The sequence below is a fragment of the Cyprinodon tularosa genome, unplaced genomic scaffold (genome assembly GCF_016077235.1).
Source record: "Cyprinodon tularosa strain WSP-4 unplaced genomic scaffold, ASM1607723v1 ctg121, whole genome shotgun sequence".
Lineage (NCBI taxonomy): Eukaryota > Metazoa > Chordata > Actinopteri > Cyprinodontiformes > Cyprinodontidae > Cyprinodon > Cyprinodon tularosa.
In genome coordinates, this window is record NW_024038015.1 from 833,915 (window position 1) to 854,672 (window position 20,758).

Consider the following 20,758-nt stretch of genomic DNA (forward strand, 5'->3'; position numbering starts at 1 on the left):
GTAAGCTGCAGGAAGCATGAAGTGCTCTAAAACTTCCTGGTATGTGGCTGCGTTGACCCTGGACCTCAGAAAACACAATGGACCAACACCAGCAGATGACATGGCACCCCAAACCATCACTGACTGTGGAAACTTTACACTGGACTTCAAGCAACGTGGATGGAGTGCCTCTCTTCTTTTCCTCCAGACTCTGGGATCTTGATTTCCAAAGGAAATGCAAAATTTACTTTCATCAGAGAACATGACTTTGGACCACTCACCAGCAGTCCAGTCCTGTTTCTCTTTAGACGCTTCTGACGCTGTCTGTGGTTCAAGAGTGGCTTGACACAAGGAATGCGACAGCAGAAACCCATGTCTTTCATACGTCTGTGTGTGGTGGTTCTTGAAGCACTCACTCCAGCTGCAGTCCACTCTTTGTGAATCTCCCCCACATTTTTGAAGGGGTTTTGTTTCACAATCCTCTCCAGGGTGCGGTTATCTCTCTTGCTTGTACACTTTTTTCGACCACATCTTTTCCTTCCCTTCGCCTCTCTATTAATGTGCTTGGACACTGAGCTCTGTGAACAGCCAGCCTCTTTAGCGAAGACCTTTTGTGTCTTGCCCTCCTTGTGCAAGGTGTCGATGGTCGTCTTTTGGACAACTGTCAAGTCAGCAGTCTTCCCCATGATTGTGTAGCCTATAGAACTAGACTGAAAGACCATTTAAAGGCTTTTGCAGGTGGTTTGAGTTAATTAGCTGATTAGAGTGTGGCACCAGGGGCCATCAATTTTGAACCTTTTCACAATATTCTAATTTTCTGATATGATGAATTTGAGATTTTCATTTGTTGTCATTTGTAATCATCAAAATTAAACAAAATAAACATCTGAAATATATGAGTTTGTATGTAATGTATGAATATAATATACAAGTTTCACTTTTTAAATGGAATTACTGAAATCAATCTACTTTTTCATGATATTCTAATTTTATGACCAGCACCTGTATAGGCCCTATAGGCCTCTCTGACCATGCCCCGGTAGCACTGGTTATGCAGCCTTTAAGACATATTGAGCGATCAGCGTCGTGGAGAATGAGCACAGTATCTTTGTTGGATGACAAATTTGTACGTATTCTAGATGAACAAACAACATTTTATCTAGAAACTAATGATAGTGAGAATATTGATTCGAGAATTTTATGGGATAGTTATAAAGCTTATCTCAGAGGTGTTATTATCTCATACACAAGTCACAAGAGAAAGGAACGATTAGCAAGGCAGTTAGAGATTGAGAATAATATTAAACAATTGGAAAATCAATTCTACTGTACTAAATCTACAGAAACATTAAATGAGCTTAAAAGCGCTAGGACAGCTCTCCAAAATCTAATAATGCATAAGGCTGAGAAAGATATTCTTTTTGCTAAACAAAGACTTTTTGAATCGGCTAACAAACCTAACCGATATTTGGCTCATCTTGCAAAAAATGTCCCTGCAAAATCTTTTATCACGGCGATTGTTGATTCTAATGGTCAGAGACAAATGGAAAATAGTAAGATAAATGATAGCTTCAAAGAGTTTTACGCTACTTTGTATAGCTCTGAGATTGACATGACAAGCCTGTTATCCGGATTTTTCTTAAATGATGTAACATTTCCCCAACTTTCTGAGGAGCAGGTTAACTTGCTGGATTCTCCCATAACGCAGGTGGAAATAGATAAAGCTATATTTGCACTTCAGTCGGGGAAGAGTCCGGGTGCAGACGGCTTTCCAGTGGAGTTTTTCAAGGTAATGAAGGGAAAATTAGGCAGCTTGCTGCTTAGAATGTTCAACAAATCGTTCGAGGAACTAAAACTACCAGAGACTTTGTACAGAGCTAATATAACACTTATAGCTAAAAAAGATAAAAATCCTGAGTTATGTTCATCCTATAGGCCTATCAGCCTTCTAGGTGTGGATTATAAAATACTCTCAAAAGTTTTAGCTCATAGGTTAGAAAAAGTTTTATGCTCGATTGTAGATGCAGACCAAACGGGTTTTATTAAGGGGAGGAATTCGTATTATAATACAAGACGCCTTTTTAATATTATCCATTACGTCAACTTTTACCAAATTCCAGGGTTGGTTGTTTCTATGGACGCTGAAAAGGCGTTTGATAGGATTGAGTGGGAATATATGTTTGAAATTATGAGAAGATTTGGGTTTGGACCGAATTTTATGAGATGGATTAGAATAATATACAACACTCCAATAGCTTCTGTCTTAACAAATGGTCTGTTGTCTTCTCCCATTCAACTGGGAAGAGGCACAGCTCAAGGTAGTCCACTCTCACCACTCTTGTTTGCTCTGGCCATTGAGCCTCTTGCTATGGCCATTAGACAAAATCCAGATGTTCATGGGGTCAAAATTGGGGAAAAAGAGCACAAAATTCTGCTTTATGCAGATGACGTTCTTCTGACATTGACAAATCCAACTGATTCATTACCCGCTGTGATTAAATGTATTAAGGATTTTGGTCACATATCTGGATATAAAGTGAACTTTGATAAATCTGTTATAATGACCTTGAACAGCTTGGCGGGGGATAGGGAACCTACATATATTAAACCTTTCGGATGGGCCCCATCAGGATTTGTATACTTAGGAATCAAAGTTACACCAACCATTAACCAAGTGTATAAGCAAAATATCGATGGACTGACTCGTGGTTTGTGTGAGATGCTGACAAGATGGAGGGCTCTTCCCATATCATTTTTGGGGAGGATAAATCTTGTTAAGATGGTCATCCTTCCTAAAATAATATATCCCACAGCCATGCTGTTTGTAATTTTGAAATCAGAAGACATTAAGGTTATCAATAAAGCAATGGTAGACTTCATCTGGGCAGGAAGAAAACCCAAAATTAAATTAGAGATATTACAACTTCCCAGAGCTTTAGGGGGGTGGGGGTTACCAAACATCGAAAATTATGCTCTATCTGTACAAGCCAGGATCATTTCTGCCTGGATACATGGACACCCTGATTCACCTTGGCTCAACATTGAAACATCATTATGTAAATCCTGCTCACCTGCTAACATGCTAGGAAGACGGTTGAACGACTTGCCACAAATAATGAAGGATAATCAGTTGATAAGTAATGTCTTGTGGGCATGGGAAAAGCTGAGAAAACTGTTTAAGAGTAATCACCGGCTTAATATGGTATCAACACTTATAGACAACCCAGATCTCCTGCCTCGAGACATAGGCTCGAGTTTTTTGGGTTGGCATAAAGCAGGCATAATTAGAATTTCTGATCTCTTTGAACATGGGGCATTCAAATCGTTTGATTCTTTAAAAACACAGTACGCGTTATCAAATAAGGAATTCTATAAATATTTACAAGTTAGGCATTATGTAATGAAGGAAGCAAAATCATTGATACACCCAACAGACTCGTATAGACTGGAAAGGTTCCTTCTTGAAAATAGGGACCACAAACATTTTATATCAAAATTCTATTCTGAGATCTATCAGCTAAATTTGGACAAACTGGCATGGTTGAGGAAATCCTGGGAAACTTTACTTAAATGTGAAATAAGCACGCAATTATGGGATAAAATCCTGCTCCTGCCATCTAAAATTTCTGTCTGTAACAGATTTAAAGAAATGCAGTATAACATTTTGCATAATGTATATATTTCTCCTTATATTTTTAGCAAGTACAATGCGGGAACTTCTTCAAATTGCCTCAAATGTAAAATTTCTGTGGGCACCAGGTTTCACTGTTTGTGGGAATGTGATGTCATTCAGTCATTTTGGAAAGATGTATGTGCCAAAATCAGTACAGCTATTGGTCAAATTGTGTCAGAAAACCCACTGATATGTTTGCTGGGACATATTCCTAAATCACTAGTAAAATATGAGCATGTTATACAGTCACTGTTAATGTTAGCAAGGAAGGCCATTATGGTGAAATGGGTGGGTAGTGAACCCCCCTCCATTTCTTTATGGAAATCGTTAATAGCTGATGTCATGACTCTGATTAGACTTGGACATTACATGGATGGAAGCCTTCAATTCTTTACAAACACCTGGAGGAGACCACTGGAAACACTGGGAGTGGAATGTAAAATGGACTCTAACGGACAATTGCTATGGACATAGAACTCATGGATGGACTCTTATATATACATGTGAGATGTAGTGCTGATATTGTTTTTGATTTTTGACCAGTCTTCTACAAAGTTTGTATGTTTGGGAGAAATTAAATAAAAGTAAAAAAAAAAAAAAAAAAAAAAAAAAAAAAAAAAAACTCAATTTCCCGTTTTCTTTACGTTACACTTGAACGCATCATGATAACCTAATTGTCGTTTTACTGAGCCAATCTGAACACATCATCACGCAGCACGTCTGAAACTTTATTTACTTTTCAAGCTAACTAGCTTGTATGCTGCCGGTTACAAGACGGATTTCACAATTACTATTTTTAACTGACCGGACAAGCTACAAAGTCTGTGTGCGCGCTTACCAGTGGTACTCTGAGTGGATGATGAAGACGGCCCCGACTGTGGTGCGGCGGCAGCAGCAGGAGGAGTCTTTTCCGTTCAGCCATTCTCGAGTCGCGAGCAAAGTTAAGTGCCAGACTTCACTTGTTTTACTTTTAATATCTGTTTGCTTACAATTTCATTCCAAAATATTGGTGGTCATGCTGCAGTGATTGGATTGATTAGATTTAAATGCTGTGACGCGACTCGAGGGACACACAATTATGTTACAGGACCTCCGGGAGAAAAAAAAAAAAAACGACCAGACTCGATAGTAGTATCGATAAGCCCAAACGTTATTGATTTTTGGGTTTTGAAAAAAGTGGAACCAGGTCCTTGATGGAACCGGGTTTCGATCCCCATCCCTAACCATCGCTGTTAATCTGTGACTCCATGCGTGCCCATCTCACAGCCGATGTGAAAAACATGGTGAAACAAATGAACGCTGTGCTTGCCATTATTCCGGGAGGTCTGACAAAGGAACTTCAACCGCTCGACATCGGTGTGAACCGGCCGTTTAAAGTAATGCTACGTTCACATGCAGCAAGAGCAGCAAAATTGCGTCTGCTGCTTCATTTTTTGCTGCTTGTACAAGTTAGTACTGACGCGCGGCTGAAGCAGCTTTGCTGATCTGGCTGCGCGGTACAAAGGTGTGTCTGACGCGCATTGGGCGGAGCTACTCTATCCTTTCTTTGCCTTGCAGCTATATTTGTTGTGATCAATCATTGCAGTCAGTTCATCCAGATTACAATCCCACCTTACAATATTATTTCTGTTGGAGTCGTTCTCATTCAACAGCATCCTCTGGCCGGGTTGCCTCCTCGCGGTTCACCGCGGCAGCTGGTAAGTGTTTTTCATCTAAATGATCTAAACTGCAGGCACCAGGATAATAAAAGCGAACATATTCTGCCAGCATATTTCTGCATTTTAAGTTAATTTATGCGTCAATAAACTTTCAGAGGAGTGATCACAGTGCTCTGTGTCATCAGCGATGTGTCTGTCTCACGGCCAGCTGCCAGGTTTGATTAATACTTTGTAATAAATACATGAATAAAGCACAGTCATACTCAGTTTTGCCCCCGCTGTATTTGTAAATATGCAGTAGAGCTATTTAAAGGTAGTAGAGGACATGTACCTGTATATAAAAAACGCGCCCTATAGTCCGGTGCGCCTTATGTGTGCGTTAAATACAGAAATGGGACACATAACTGAGACTGCGCCTTTTAGTACGGTGCGCCTTATGGTCGTGAAAATACGGTATTCAAAAGTCGATATGGATGCACTTACAACTTTTCTCCTGGATTTACTTCTCCTTGCTCGTCGCTTCCTTCTTTTGACTCCTGTGCTTTCTGACTGACTATTTTCCCCCTTTGCAGATGTCTTCTTTCTTCTCACCTTTCTTCTTTTACCTGTTTAAACAAAAAATGTTTATTATCACCTATAGGAACTGGAGGCAAAAAACAACAAAAAAACAGTAATATAGCCTTTCTTCTTTAATATTTGCCTATTTTAATTCTGCATTCATCTCCTGTGCTTTAAGAGAAATTAAATTCTCTTACCAGGTTTGCGTCTGCGACTTGACGGGGCCCGAGGGGTGATATCCCGTACGTACACGGCCGTATTGAGCCCAGCAACCACAGCATTAATAGTTTCATCCAACCAAGTTGACTGCATCAGATACGTTGGAGCCAACTAGAAAAGAAATGCTTGTATTACTCTGACATGACCTTTCTCAGAAAGATGCTCAGAAACACTTGAAGAACACACACTAAATGAGAAATGTTTTCACTATAACATTATCCAAACACACACCTTTTTAAGCTGTTATTACCAGTTAGTATCATCAACATGACAGCACGGCATTTCCATTAAAACCAAACACTGCAGAAATGCTTTGCGTGAGTATTAGAAAATTTGCCAAGACAAAAGCATCATGCCAAACCTGTGACGTGCGTGCCTGGGTTATTCGATGTCGGTTGACATTGGCTCGGACCCTCTCACTCTGCTGAGTACGTGCGATAGCTCGGGTTGGACCAACGGTGCGAGTTTGAGACCGACTGGTGGCCGGCAGGGGAGTAGAAGACAGGCTTTCTGTGTCGCTAATCTCCTCAGGTGAGCCTCCTTAAGAAAAAATATTTACAGGGACAGATAAGCATTCTTTATTTATTTATTTAAACACAGGGAGGCTAATAAAAAAATATGGAAAACTAAAAAAAAAAAAAAAAGAAAAATGAATCTCTAATCAAAATACAATACAAATAACATATTATATGACTCTCTGGGTACTCTGGCTTCCTCCCACAGTCCAAAAACATGACCGTTAGGTTAATTGGCTTCTCTAAATTCTCCTTAGGTGTGTGTGTGGGAATGGTTGTTTGTCCTGTTTGTCTCTGTGTTGCCCTGCGATGGACTGGCGACCTGTCCAGGGTGTACCCTGCCTCTCGCCCATTGACAGCTGGAGATAGGCACTAGCACACCTCTGGACCCCACTTGGGAGTAAGCGTGTTAGAAATGGATGGATGGATATTATTTGACGTCATAGATACTGCCAAGGTTCCCAAAAGAATAGGCCCAGAGCAACAAAGATCCTCAACAAATTTCCAAACAGCCCTCATCTCTTCATGCCAGACACACCTAAAATCTCAATTATGTCTTTCATTGGACCTTGATATAAAGCAGCTGTAAATTAAGAGTTTAAGTTCTGAAAGTAGTTATAAGAAATGTGCCTTTGAGCTGTTTCTGGAAATTATTAAAAACTAAGGAAGGTGTATGCGTTTTCAATAACTGCTATAATTCCTTCTCGCAAACCTGTGGCCTTGGAAAAGTAACTTAAAGACTTACTTAAATGCCGGTTGTTTGTTTCACACTCAGGACAAAACCATTCTTCTACAGGAACAGCATCGAGAGGCGGTGTGAGACACTCCATGTGGTACCTAGGACACAATTAAAATTTTTTGATGAAACATTTATAGCTTAGCTTTTTGAATGACTTAATGAGAAATATTATCTGTAACCCACACAACTGAGGCCTTGCTATGATTGGCACTGTTTAGTCTTTTAGAAAGAGTGGGCCACCAGAGCGCGACTCTACAAGGCCACATTCTTATTTCGATTGTTTTAAAGAGATTTTTTTAAACTTTGTGCAGAAACAGTATACCCAATGGGTGACCTATTCTGTAAACTGTTCATATATCTGCAAGTGACGATTAAGTGCTTGTGAGGTGAAAAATCACAGATCTCCTGTTTGTTAACCCTTCCACATTAGCTTTTATTCAGTTAAAAATATGCTTAGAACATTTTCGACAACTTTATTTGACAAAAATCTCATCCATCTCACCCTGCATCGCAGCCATCACAGAGCAAGAGCTGGTCCTCGCGGTCGCTACCCCCACACACCTCACAGTTGGTTTGCTCCAGGTCCAAGTTTACCGTTTCCTCCTGACCTTGTTTCACAGGCTTTTGCACTGTGACCTGAATGCCACAATACATAGAAATAGCAAACATGTTAAACAAGAGAAAAACAAGTTTTTTCACTACTCAAAAAAAACTTGAGTAGTCACTACAAAAGAGGTCACACTCACAATTTTCTTTACTTTTCCTCCATAAGATTTCCTTAGGTATATGTTGTCAAAGACAATGCGGTCCACAGGACACGAGTTTGCATTCTAGATGGATGAGTGAGAAAGATACTTGTTTGTTTCTAGGGGCCCTGTCACACCTTTCCGATTTAGACAGCGTATGCCCGACGTCCCAGAATCTTCTAAAAAAATGGCATACACTGAACTTACTGAATTTTTTACATTTTGGGCGTATGCATAGCGTATTCATAACGTGTCCAGAGAGTGTAATGACGAAGCATCAGTTAAAGCTGTTCCCCTCAGCGGCATTGCAAAACAGTGATGCACCTGGAGGGTCCCGGTCTGCATAAAAACCGCCCGCCCCCCCAAAAAAAGAATAAATAAAAAGAAAAAGACAGAAAGAAAGTTAGCAGTCGCAGGAGATTCAGCGTTATGTCTGCTAGGAAGCTTGTTGAGCGTGGCAGTGAACGCAGGGAGGATCCATCACACTCACCTTCTCGCTCACCCTAGGATGGGGATGCAGTCTGGAGAAGAACTGACACTTTTCTCTAGTGAACCCCCTTTCAACCCAAACACTGCCAATACGCCGTTATACAGTAGCTGTATGTAAGAAACACGTTCAGTGGTCTTCTGGAACAAGTCAGATACTTTGATATGCATTGGAGATAAGTTCTTGATAAGTCATGCATAAGTTATGCACAAGTTACTCATAGATTTTGGATAAGCTAGACACCATTGTCACGCACCTCAAAAAAATCCTGATTACGCGTCGGACGGTCGCAAACCCGCGCAGACCTCAAGCGGAAGTGCACAGACAAAAAGCAGCTGTGATTGGTCCTTGGTATGCCTTTTCGGCTGTCTGTGTGGTCGTCCTTCTCTATTCGGTGCTGGTGCGTGCCATTTTTAAAATACGTGGAACAATGGACAACTACCACGAAAGGTAAATCGAGGAGGTGCGCTCAAAACCTGTTCCTCTTTGATGTCTAGCAACTCTAGATCCATCTCTGTGACCATGATATCTTGCAGACGTTCCATTGTTTTGGAAGATAAACAACCCCGCCAGCGCCTCCTAAGTTCTTGTGAGTTCTCAAATAGGCTCCCCCTTGCGCTTTGGCGGGAAACTGCTGTGCTTCAATAGAAATTCCAGACCGACGGTGCAGAAGCATAACTAACCAGCAAAACTGGTTTGCCCCCAGACCCAAGTGTCATTTAATGTGTGCGGTTGCAGAAGTCTAATCTGCCCTTTAACGAATGTCAACTATCAAACAACCTACCTGTAACTTATGCCCCACGTATAGCATACGATGGCATACGTCGGGATATTTTGAGCAGGCTCAAAATTACTTGCCGCACTTGCCGTATATCGATGTGTGCCAGCGTGCTCGTAACTTATACAAAACGTACCAATAACTTATCCAACATATGCCAGCATTTTTGCCAGATTGTTCGTACGTCAGGCATATGCTTGTGTAAATTGTCAAGGTGTGACAGGGGCTTTAAACAAGAACTAGAAAGAATATTTCATCATAGATAAAACGACTAAGTCAGACTCACCTTAGTCCATTCTAGGATGCAGTCGAAACAGAAGTAGTGCTCACAGTTCTCCGGTGTTGCAACAGGCTGACTACTAAATGAGTTCAGACAAATTGGACACTTTTCTCTGTCCTCATCTGAGCTCATCTCTGCAAAGTCAGCAGAACTTCCCCCACAGGCCCCCATCGCCTGCTTACCATCTTCCATCTCATCATTATCTGTAAAAAAAAAAGAACATACTTTTTACTACATACACAACAGGTTTTTATACTGTGTTATAAAGCTAATCCACATCTACATATAAGGTGGCAGTCACCATCTTCCTCATCAGTATCTTCATCCTCCTCCTCATCTTCTCTATTTGCATTGTTTTCTTCTTCTTCATCACCACTTTCAGAGTCTCCCTCTTCTGACTCTTCCTCTAGATCATCAGAGTCATCTATATGAAAAAAACAACATTAAATTAACTAAAGCTAGTTTTAAAACTCAAGGAAAGTTGGGAGAAAAAAATATGTAAAAAAAATAAGTTCAAACTCATTAAAATGACCTGAGATGGCCCACAATGCCGATCTTTTTCCTTTACTGTGAGATGAACCTCGGAAAACTTGCTCATCCTGGCTGTCGTCTTCATCCATGGCTGACCATCGAAACAACAGCACCTAAACGCCTTTTACAGCAAATGTCTAAAACTGAATGAAATCAGATAAACTTAGATTCAATGTAAAGCACTTTGAGTTAAGAAATATATGCAAATATTCATATATATTCTCTGCTGATTTTAAATGTCTACATTGATGGTAATTTAAGAAGCTGTACAGGCAAGTAACGTAAGGTAAGTGGGAGTCAAAGAGCATTTCCAGAGCGTTATCACCTGCACTGATTTAGCAGTGAGCCCCATCATGTAGATGATAACAATAAAAACAATTATAAAGAGGTTATCAGGATGCTGATGTCTTCAGTTATCAAACAAAAATAAATAACTTGCTGAACATTGTAAAAATCAGGCTCTGTATCAATCAACATGTGACCTCAGGTATTTTAAATAAAAACAACAATTTACATGGTTGTTAACTTGGATCACTTTGACGGCTCAGCCCTTATTTAATGAAAACTCTCTTCTTTGGTACTACTCAGAAATTCAATAGTTTATTACTAACAACTACAAAGAAGTAACAATCTAATCAAGTCACAACTTTACTTTCAGATTAGATCAGATTTCTGACATAATAACGCTACACAGAAGTCACATCAAAATCAGCTCAAATAATAAAGCAAAATAACCGCAAATTATTTAAACACTAAGAATTACTTGCATTGAGCAAACAGGCATAGTATATTTGATAGTTCAAATGTAAAAATATATTGAAGCCCAACAATTACTATATTAAATTCTTCATTAAGTTAATAAAAGGATTTAATATTGCCATTTGCTTGAGTAACAAAAAGCAAGTCTGTACAAGTACAAGATAAGTAGCAGTTATTAATGTATTTTTTTTACTGTTATTATCAAGTTACTTCTTCGATTTAAACAGTAGATGTCTTTATCTGGGTTAAAAATTCTATTTTTCTGTTTCAAATAAATAATCTCTATATCTTTAGATTAGACTTTATTTTAATGCATGAAGACAATGACATTACTAGCAACACCTGCTCGCACCCGGTCTCAGACGCCCACTTGATGCAGTGCAGTTTATAGGAGAACAATAGCCAAACTAATTTAGGCTTAGACTTGGACTCAACTTTATTTATCCCTTGGGATTACTCCTTCAGGGAAATATTGGTTCCAGTGGCTTATATAGAGTACAAAAAGTTAAAGCAAGATGCCGTTAAAGATAAAAATACAACAGACAAGAGCATAAGAAAAATTTTAATGTCCTGGAATATGCTTCTTTAGAGATGAAAATAACTACACAGTAAAGAGCTAAGGAAAGACTACACAGTAGTTGACTTGTATTATTGCACTTGCACTGCAGGGATGCATTTACCATATAAATGAGTAAAAAAAAAGAAGACATACTACAAAGTAGTTGACATTTGTTTTTGCACAGTGAGAGAGAAGAATAACACTCCCTCCTAGACATGGTATTGATCACTGTCACCAAAATAGCAGGAAAGTTTACTGACTAACCAGTTTTAATTACATTTAAAAATCTAGAACAAGCACTGTTACAAATATATAAACAAATGAATAATACACATAAGACCCAACAATATAACACTTAGACTTATGTGCATTTTGACTTGCTAAATATATAGTTTTGACATTTCAATTAATCTATTAAATCTTCATTTTTATTTGTCTCATAAATGATGCACATTTAATCATTTTTTAACTCAGATTTAAAGTCTGTATTTCAACACACCCATTCATGAATAACAATTTCTATCAGTCCCAACCATAAAAGCAATTACATTCGGGTTTATGTTAAACTAGGCAGCTCCATTTGAACCTCCATTCCATTATCACCAGCTGTTAAAATGCTTTTTGTCACTTTGTGTATTGCATTTAACTAATGTTATTCAACGTGTAAGAGCTAACCAACAACAGCGTTACACAATGCGAATGCTACATTTGTAAACAAAGAAATTAATTCAGGATCAAATCGTTATTTCAGCAGTTTTTTACATAAAATAAACATACGGCAAAGATCTGCAAATGTATGCTTATTATATATGTCATGACAATAAAATGCCAGTGTTTTAAAATTGTATTTTTTTAACAAATGACGCTAGCTAGTCGTGTTAGCTCCATGGTAGCATGCCAGCCAGCCTCGGAGTTGCTAAAATTAGCAAACCTCTAGCCTGCTTCGATTCTAAGCGAAAACCAGTCAGTGTGTTGAACGCTTTACGCAACAATAAGCAGCTTTTTTTACACACATGTAGAGCTACGCAGAAGCATTTACATATTTTAAACCTACCCTGTTCAACAGTGAAGGGTATGTTCGGAAAGGTTTGAAGTCTCCACTGTTGGTGACTGACACCACCGGCTGGCTGAGGACGGAAATTACCGAGTGAACTTCGACATATGAAACTCTTAAAGACACAGTACACCTTGGAGCCGTAAAGCTCCTCCTGCGTTTGATCTAAATAAAGATAGGGCCTCGCGTTAAAAGTTTTAAAAGAGTGGTATTTGAAAAGTATATAGCCGTGCTTAGAATATATTTTGCTATTCATTATTTTTGGAACAGAGGTCTTGAACGTTTTCCACGCCAAGTAACCCCAAGACGTATATAGGATTATATGTATATATATATATATATATATATATATATATATATATATATATATATATATATATATATTGCAAGGGCGTAGGTTTGACACTATTGATCTGATGTCATTGGTCCTATGCAAAAATATGCATGCTCGTTTTTTTATGCTTGACGTGAAAATCAGGGTGTATTTTGTTTAAAGAGCAAAGCAGCATTTCCTGCTACATTTGTAAAAATTTCATAAGCACTCCACCCACTAGATGCTGTTTATCAACGTTTGGAGCATCATCGGCTCTGATGAATGAGGAATAAGGACTTTTTTCCACTTTGAAAAGGTTTGCATTTGAAATTACCTGCGACTGAGACAGAAAGTAAATCTGTGCCTATTTACGAAAATATAGTCTAAATATGTCTGTTATATGTCTGTTATATGTGGAAATAATGGATTCAAAGGACACCAAATAAATCTATTGTATTTACATGAGCACTGGAACTGACACTGAGCATTTTGAATATTAATTTCACTCTACAAGTTATCTAGGGTGTAGTTACTCTATTTAACCCATATCATATATTTTATCTTGCTCTGAAACAATTAATCTGAATAATCGATTATTGGAATGTCAAAAAATGTAGTACCTGTAATCGATTAATTGTTAACTGATTATAGAGACTCTAAAACATGTCTTTAACTCACAGGGCCACCCACTTAGAGCAGGAATTATACTAAAATTGTAAAAAATATATATATAAACAAAAAATATTTTCGTCTCTCAATATTCTCCATCCAGAACTCCTCTACTGCTGCAACAAAGCTGTATTGTAAATTATAAACAGGTTATTCACATCTAATTGTTGGTAGAGACAAGTAGGTCGGTCCAAAATTTTGGTAGGGACATGTACCTATGGTCACTATGCAAACCTACGCCCATGATATATGAAAATGTGTTACATCAAACTGGTCCTATAGTATAAAAACAAAGTCTAATCAACCAAAACTTTTGCGACCCCAGACAATACCTCCGTGGACTCAAAAGGGGTTGCGGACCCCTTGCTGAAGACCTCCATTTTAGAGGGTAAATGCAAAAAAAAGAGGAATCAAGATGATCCAAGAATATTTATCATCAATAAAATCATCAATAAAATCAAAACTTACCCATCTTTAGCAGTCTATGAGAGCCCCCCTTTATGTGAAATTATTATATATATATTTTTTTTAACAATTTGACTCAAATTTGCATCGAATCAGGTGCATATTTGTGAGTGACATGTAGCCTAGTAAACTAGCCCCAACTGCCAGCGGCCAAAATCATTTTTGCCTGCAATTTCTCTCTAGCCTCAATCAATGCCCTAGGCCCTAAATCTGGCTGGCCAATCACAACGCAGAGATGTGTTTTGAATGGCTGGATGCAAAGCGGGCGGGGTTTTGAGGGCGTCACGACAAAGTTGCGCGATGCTGGAGAAAGCACAACAAGGAAGATGGCAACAACTATAGAACAGTAGCATGCACTGCGGCAGCAGCAGCTTTCAATAGAGCGCTCCATTGAAAGTTAAAAGTTTTCTTTCTGTTGCTGTTGTTTAAAAAGTATGTTTTAAGATAATATTGCCTGAGCTACACAAAGAATCACAAAACAGTTTAGATATTAAATATGTGCATAGTATGCTTTAATCCTTATGAGTTGGTTTAAGTGTGTTTTTAAATGTTTTTGAGTTTTGTTTGTGTGTTTGTGACTATATCAGCTAATAAATTTCAATAAGAATTAACCAATTTGGATTTTACATTAGCATGTAAAATCTTTAGGAAGTAAGAGATAAAAATGTTTTAAAATGATGAGGCATACCAGAAATTAACTAAACTGTGCTGCAAAGAAAACACAAACCACATCAGTGGCAAATGTACCAATAAAAATTTGTAAGTAGCTTTTGAAATATATTTCGTTTAGTATGTGATATATAGTATATACGGTATTTTGTTTTTATTCCACGCACCTTTTTCTTCCTTTGGCACCTTCTTCTTCTCTTTGTTGACTATTTTAGCTGATTTAATGAGCACATTTCCCCACAATAAGACAAAATAAAGTCAATCAATCAATTTATTGAAATATGATTTATTTTGGTATCATTTCTGAAGATTTCAACACCCTAAGCTAACCAAATAATACAAAAAAAAGATGACATGAGCCCTTTGACTTAATTTGAGATCCGTTGAATATGTCGCCCCCTAGTGGCCTACATGAATGACAGAATAAACTGTTACATAATAGGCATGCAAGTCCGGTTCGCCGTGAGGTCAAGTAATCCAGTGCGGTATGAATTAATACTACTACCACTACTACTAATAATAATAATAAAAATAAACAAGTCCAGATGTCTTATTTTGAACAGAATCAGTACAATTTAATTTATTTTAGTCATCACATGGGCCAGAGTTTTTAGTTTATAAAAATATATTTAAACAACGTTTAATTTGGTGTTTTTACTTTTCCATTATGTTTAAATGTAAATTATCCAAATTTCACTTAATTTTTCTTATACACGTATAATGTTGAGTTGATGATGTAAATAATTGAGTGTTTCCTCCTCGTCATCATCAGATCAGACTGTCATGCAGCATCCTTGGTACGTGCACAGCCACACTCCGCTCATGGCAACACAGTACACAAAGTAAGCCGAGTTCAACCACTCCACACCGGAGGGGTCGGAGCGCGCGCAGTCAAAACGGCTTTAAACCCACGCAAACCAGATTCATGTGGCGACCGCCGTGTTCCAGGATGTCTGTTTAAGGGAAAGGAACCTTAATCGCACAGATGTGCATCACAATTGCGAAGCGAGGCAGGAAACTGTTAAGAAGGTAATGGTTCATTCCTGATGTACGACGTGCAGAAACGAACGCACCGCACCCCAACTACAATTCGGACATCGACAGAACATGCTGTCCTTGAACGCCCCACCCACATAGCTGCGGATACGTCATTTCTTACCGAAAGGCGGGACGATTGACTCCGGGGTGAGGTGTGATTGGTTGAACGGGACGTCGGTTTGTTCGTCATTTGCATAAGCAGGTCGGGTTGAGGATGCAGGGGAGTGGGCAGTACAGGGGGAATGTAAGTGAACTGAACTTCTGCGGCGGTATCGGCTTAAGAATAAATCTAAAGGCGCCAGACTTTAATCCTGCGCTGAGATTTTTGAGAATCAGTGAAAGAAAAAAATATATATATTTTTATTTTTGTTTGATTTAGAATTTGGATATATCAGGACGTATCAGTTGGAACTGAACTTTTTTACACTATAAATATTCTTGACTGGTAAGTATCTGTACATTTCTCAACATATATATAGCCTATATGTTATATCTATATATATCTATATAGATATATATATCTATATATATATGATCTATATATACTTTTAAACAGAACAGATTAATTATTGTATTAGATGTCAATTTGTTACATGTGTATTAATGTGGTGTTTAACCTACAACTTGTGATAATGAAACTTTCTCTTTATCAATGAAAAAACAACATGATTAGAATCATATTCATTATATAGAATGATCCATACATCCTGAACAGGAAGTCAGATCTGATTTCACTTTTGCTGATTTCTCTATTAGAGTGTTATGGCAATAGAATAAAAAAAAAAACGATCTACATTTTTTTTGGTTATCATTAATTTCTTATACAATATGTATATATATCCTGATTGTTTAATTTGATTCATTGAATGATAACAGTATTTGTTTCTCCTCTACAGAGTGTGTGGGCCTGCACGCTGTCACTATAACCTCTGAGATCTAAAAGCAGGTAAGCCACTGACTAACGCACATTGTGCCAGTTGCCAGTTCCACTGTGCGTGTGACAGCGGCTAACCTGGTTTTGGGAAAACCGCTCACTCCACCTCTTCTTCAGACCAGCCTCAGCCGGATAAGGCTGACACCTATATGTACATGCTGTTCTAGATCATGTCCTGGGAAAGGCCTGCTCCACTCTAAAGCCCTCCCAGTGGTCTCTGCTTGTACTGAAGCCAACTTCCTACTCTTTTGAGATACCTTATTTAGGACCCAGGGGGCTTTTGCTTGCCTCCCCAGTTGACCTTACCATCACTTGAGGCTGCTGGTGAGTTCTTTTTCTGTTTCAGTTTCACAATTTTGGTTGTGATCAGTTTTCCTGTCAATGATGAAAAATTTGAGGTTTCTTTTTTTAGGCCACCTGGAAGTTAATGTTACATCAGTAGCAGTTTTGGATAAAAGAGATATTGCTTCCTGTCCAGAACACTGAAAGTTATTTATCAGTTGCTATCTAATATCTAACTAGTGCCTTAAGTGATATTTAAACTGGCTATTTCATTGTTGCAGAGTTTCTCTACTTTAAGAGGATTTAAAACAGGGATGTGAGGGCGACAAAAGGTGTAGGCCCATTTGCTGAGGCCTTCAGACATCCTGGTTGCAGGAACAAGATGTTTTATCCTTCTATACTGTTTTCCTGTCTGAACTCTCCAAATAGATATAAAATGTAACTGAATATTTATTTTTAAAAGTCCAAAAATGGATCTATGTTGTTGAAATCTACATCTAAACCCTTTTATAATTATCATTTGATATAATGCCTAAACGTATTCATATTGTTGGGTTTTTTTCTTCTGACTTTTGCATAAATTTAAAGAATATTTGCCTCTTGTAGTCTTTTCAATGTGTATTTGTATGTGCATAATGTAAGAATTAAAGTTATGAATCAAATCACCTGTTGCATCATCTGCCGCTCATTTTGTCGTCACGTCGCGCATGTCTTCACAGAATTTAAAAGTTTTTTATAATTCCCACTTCAGTTGTACACGATGAGTCATTGTGACAGAGGAATAAGAACAAGAGCGCATCCGTCAGGCTCTTTAACATGAGCTTCCTGTCATCAACATCCTACTATGGGACGTGCAGATGTTCACCCTCCTCCTCAAGGCGAGGATTGTTTATCCAGATGCTCATTTTGATCAGTTTTCATCTAAAAAAAGATAACACATAAAGCCATGCATAATTCCCATAATAGCGAGCCCTGAAAAAAAAAACAAAAAACAAAAACAGCTTTATAATCTGATAACATCTCATTCTGGGGTTGGAGACTTCTGGGTTTAGTTTCAGTGTGAAATGTTTCTTACATACATAAAATAAAATCTAAAATTATGGAATTAATTCCAAAGCAGCCCTCAGATTTAAAAATTGGAATAAAACAGAAAGTGGGATACAAAAAAAACCCCATTTACATTGAGACAAGAATGCCTGTTATAACTCCCCGTGTCCACAAGAGGGCGCCAATGTTCCATTAGTGTTTGGTCTTGTCCAGACAGAAGACAAGAGACAAAACAAGGATTGGAAGCTTATCTAACCCTTGCAAATCCAGACAGTTGTAAACCTCCTCATAATCATCCAGTTCTGCATAGTTAACAGTGTTATCACAGCTTTTGGGTTTTTATGCTTGCAAAGTAGAAATAAAGAACAACAAACATTAAAAAAAAAGAAATAACATGGATACATGATGTACCTGCCTGAGTGGTTAGAGGAGGGTATTTTTAGAAAACCACAGGGTATTAGATCGGGGTCAGTCAGAGCACATAGGGAGGTCTACGTCACTCAGTGTGACAGACAGCAGCGTTGGTCTCTAGGGTAAACAAACAGAGCAATGGGGTGGAGGACACAAGTGGTGCACTGGACCTAAGTGGCTGTGTATTTATCTTACATGATGACGATTTATGATCCCTGAGGATAAACTGTCACAGCCCAGAGTTATTTATCTTTCAGTGTTTCAAGGAGAGAGAACTCTCATTAATGTTCTTGGTTTGTGCAGAAACTATTAATCTTAAATATAAAACCGCCCGAGGCGCCTCATAGAATTATCATACCTATTGATGTTTTTTTTTTTTTTTTTTTGCACCATTACCAGAAAAATACTGTTTTCAATATTGTTAACAATTAAAGACATTTGCATCTACAGCTGCATGTCTTTTGGGGGGTTTGTCTCTGCACTGAAAATATTGTCCATTCGTCTTTGCAGAAAGTTCAAGCTGAGTCAGAACTAAATTTCAATTTCAGAATATCGAGTCCTGCGGTCCTCCTGGAAGCTTAACCTCTGACATATAGTTAAGTCTTTTGAAGATTTCCCACAGCTCTTCATCCAAGATTGCCCTGCGTGCAGCAATATGCAAATCACAATTATTTTGGCCTAAAAGTTCAACTTTAGAATCACCTGAGGAGAGTTCATTTTTCCTAACGCTGGTTGTGTCCTCTATGTGGCTTATTGGAAACTTTGAAAGGGAAGTAAGATGGCTTTTCTTCAAACTTGATTCTCTGTTGACTACTCTTCCATAGAAGACAAAATTCTCCTTTTAAAATCATGGATCTCAAAGCCCCTTCAGTTTTACCAGGGGGCCTTCAGTCTGCTGCTGAGTCACAGTAAACAAGATTGAATGCAATTTAATGTTTTCTTTGGGGAAAAAAATACATCAAAATACAATTTATTTGCTATTTTGAGTGACAGAACATACAAAAAAAAGTTCAAGCAGTGTGAATACTTTTTTAGGATTCTCCTCGGAGCCCTTTGGTGATGCTGATGTGTTTCCTTTATTTTTGTTTAACTATCATCTGTTCAATAAGAGCAACAGCTGGAATCTTTGCCTCACTTCCTTCTGCATCAACAATGCACCTCAAGAGATTTCCATCAGTTACATATTAATGCCTAGAAATCATTATAAGAAACCATGAACCCATTAAACAGCAAGTGCAATCAAAAGTATACATACTTCATACTCTTAAATATATGTTTATTATACATTTATATGCAGTATTTTACTTTTTAATAAATGCACACTTGCATGTTAGTATATCCAAAAATTATAGCTGCATATTTTTAAAAGCTTTTATTATAATCCTATTTTTTTTAAATAAATAAATAAACACTCAACAAAAGAATTTCTAATACACGATTCACATTTTATTATTTAAATACACAGTAATAGTAATAATCTCTATTGCTCAAAGATTCCTAAATTATTTTACATTTCGTACAGATACTTTGAAATGCTTACAGTAGCAAAACTTTGCAAATATATCTTTTTGTATTTATATAAAGAAAGTGTTAGATGTATTAATATGGAATGGAAATGTTAGGAAGCAAAAAGGGGTTAAAGAAGATGCGACGGTGACCGAGAAGTGAACAACTTTCCCTTGGCCCTGTGGTCCGTGTTTTATCTCCATGACGACTCTCGGGATGTCAGGACTGTAAGAGACACAAAGACAAGTGGGGGATGATGATCCCTTTGTTTTGTTTGGGGTGCTTTTTGGAGGGGGTAACACATTTTTTAGCTAAGATACATCATTAGTGAATTGGATTCATTGGACAGGCCTGCACGGAACACAGTAAGACAACAGCGGCTGCTGGGTTCATTCAATCGCTCATAGATTTTATGGATCACAACTCAATGATTGCTGTCAGAACATAATTTTGATATAAATAGTTGACATTAAATGAATTAATATTATCATTTGTCTCAAACCTCAAAAAAATCAACCACACAGCAAATGTAAAAGAGATGCACACAAGGCACACAACAGTTTGACCAATCATCACGCTCTGATGTTTTGTCAGATTTGTTTGAAATGGAAAATGAATGACTCTGGGTGCTTCTTCCCTTTTTCTTTTAAAATTTATATCTGAGTGTAGCCACAAACCTCAAGAACAAGACGCAGTGACGCAGAAGAGAAATGCTCATCTTAAAATATTTTACAATCACGCATCGAAAAATTGAGACATTCAGTACTCTAAATAAAACATGCGCAGTTAGATTAGATCTGGAATTTATCTAGACTAGGGGTGTCAAACTGATTCCAGAAAGGGCCGTGTGGCTGCAGGTTTTCTTTCCAGCCTAAAAATGTCTTATGAC

General features: G+C 38.0%; 2 protein-coding genes and 1 long non-coding RNA gene across 3 annotated transcripts in view; 1 reads left to right on the forward strand and 2 right to left on the reverse strand.

The window, feature by feature from the left end:
- The window catches only part of phrf1 (PHD and ring finger domains 1), a 33,382-nt gene extending 20,742 nt beyond the window's left edge, over positions 1–12,640 (reverse strand). The window contains exons 1-10 of the mRNA XM_038275442.1: positions 12,536–12,640; positions 10,165–10,306; positions 9,934–10,056; positions 9,639–9,835; positions 8,088–8,171; positions 7,844–7,977; positions 7,348–7,439; positions 6,449–6,627; positions 6,066–6,198; positions 5,794–5,915 (exon numbers count right to left, since the gene is read on the reverse strand). Coding sequence (XP_038131370.1) covers positions 5,794–5,915; positions 6,066–6,198; positions 6,449–6,627; positions 7,348–7,439; positions 7,844–7,977; positions 8,088–8,171; positions 9,639–9,835; positions 9,934–10,056; positions 10,165–10,252 — 1,152 coding nt within the window. The 5' untranslated portion in view covers positions 10,253–10,306; positions 12,536–12,640. The remainder of the gene's footprint in view (positions 1–5,793; positions 5,916–6,065; positions 6,199–6,448; positions 6,628–7,347; positions 7,440–7,843; positions 7,978–8,087; positions 8,172–9,638; positions 9,836–9,933; positions 10,057–10,164; positions 10,307–12,535) is intronic.
- Positions 12,641–16,369: 3,729 nt separating this feature from the next.
- Positions 16,370–17,570, forward strand: LOC119776839. Its single transcript, XR_005279838.1, has 2 exons — positions 16,370–16,635; positions 16,791–17,570. It is a non-coding gene; the product is annotated as an uncharacterized LOC119776839 (long non-coding RNA).
- Positions 17,571–19,787: 2,217 nt separating this feature from the next.
- The window catches only part of rassf7a (Ras association domain family member 7a), a 28,592-nt gene continuing 27,621 nt past the window's right edge, over positions 19,788–20,758 (reverse strand). Inside the window, exon 6 of the mRNA XM_038275453.1 lies at positions 19,788–20,094. Coding sequence (XP_038131381.1) covers positions 20,063–20,094 — 32 coding nt within the window. The 3' untranslated portion in view covers positions 19,788–20,062. The remainder of the gene's footprint in view (positions 20,095–20,758) is intronic.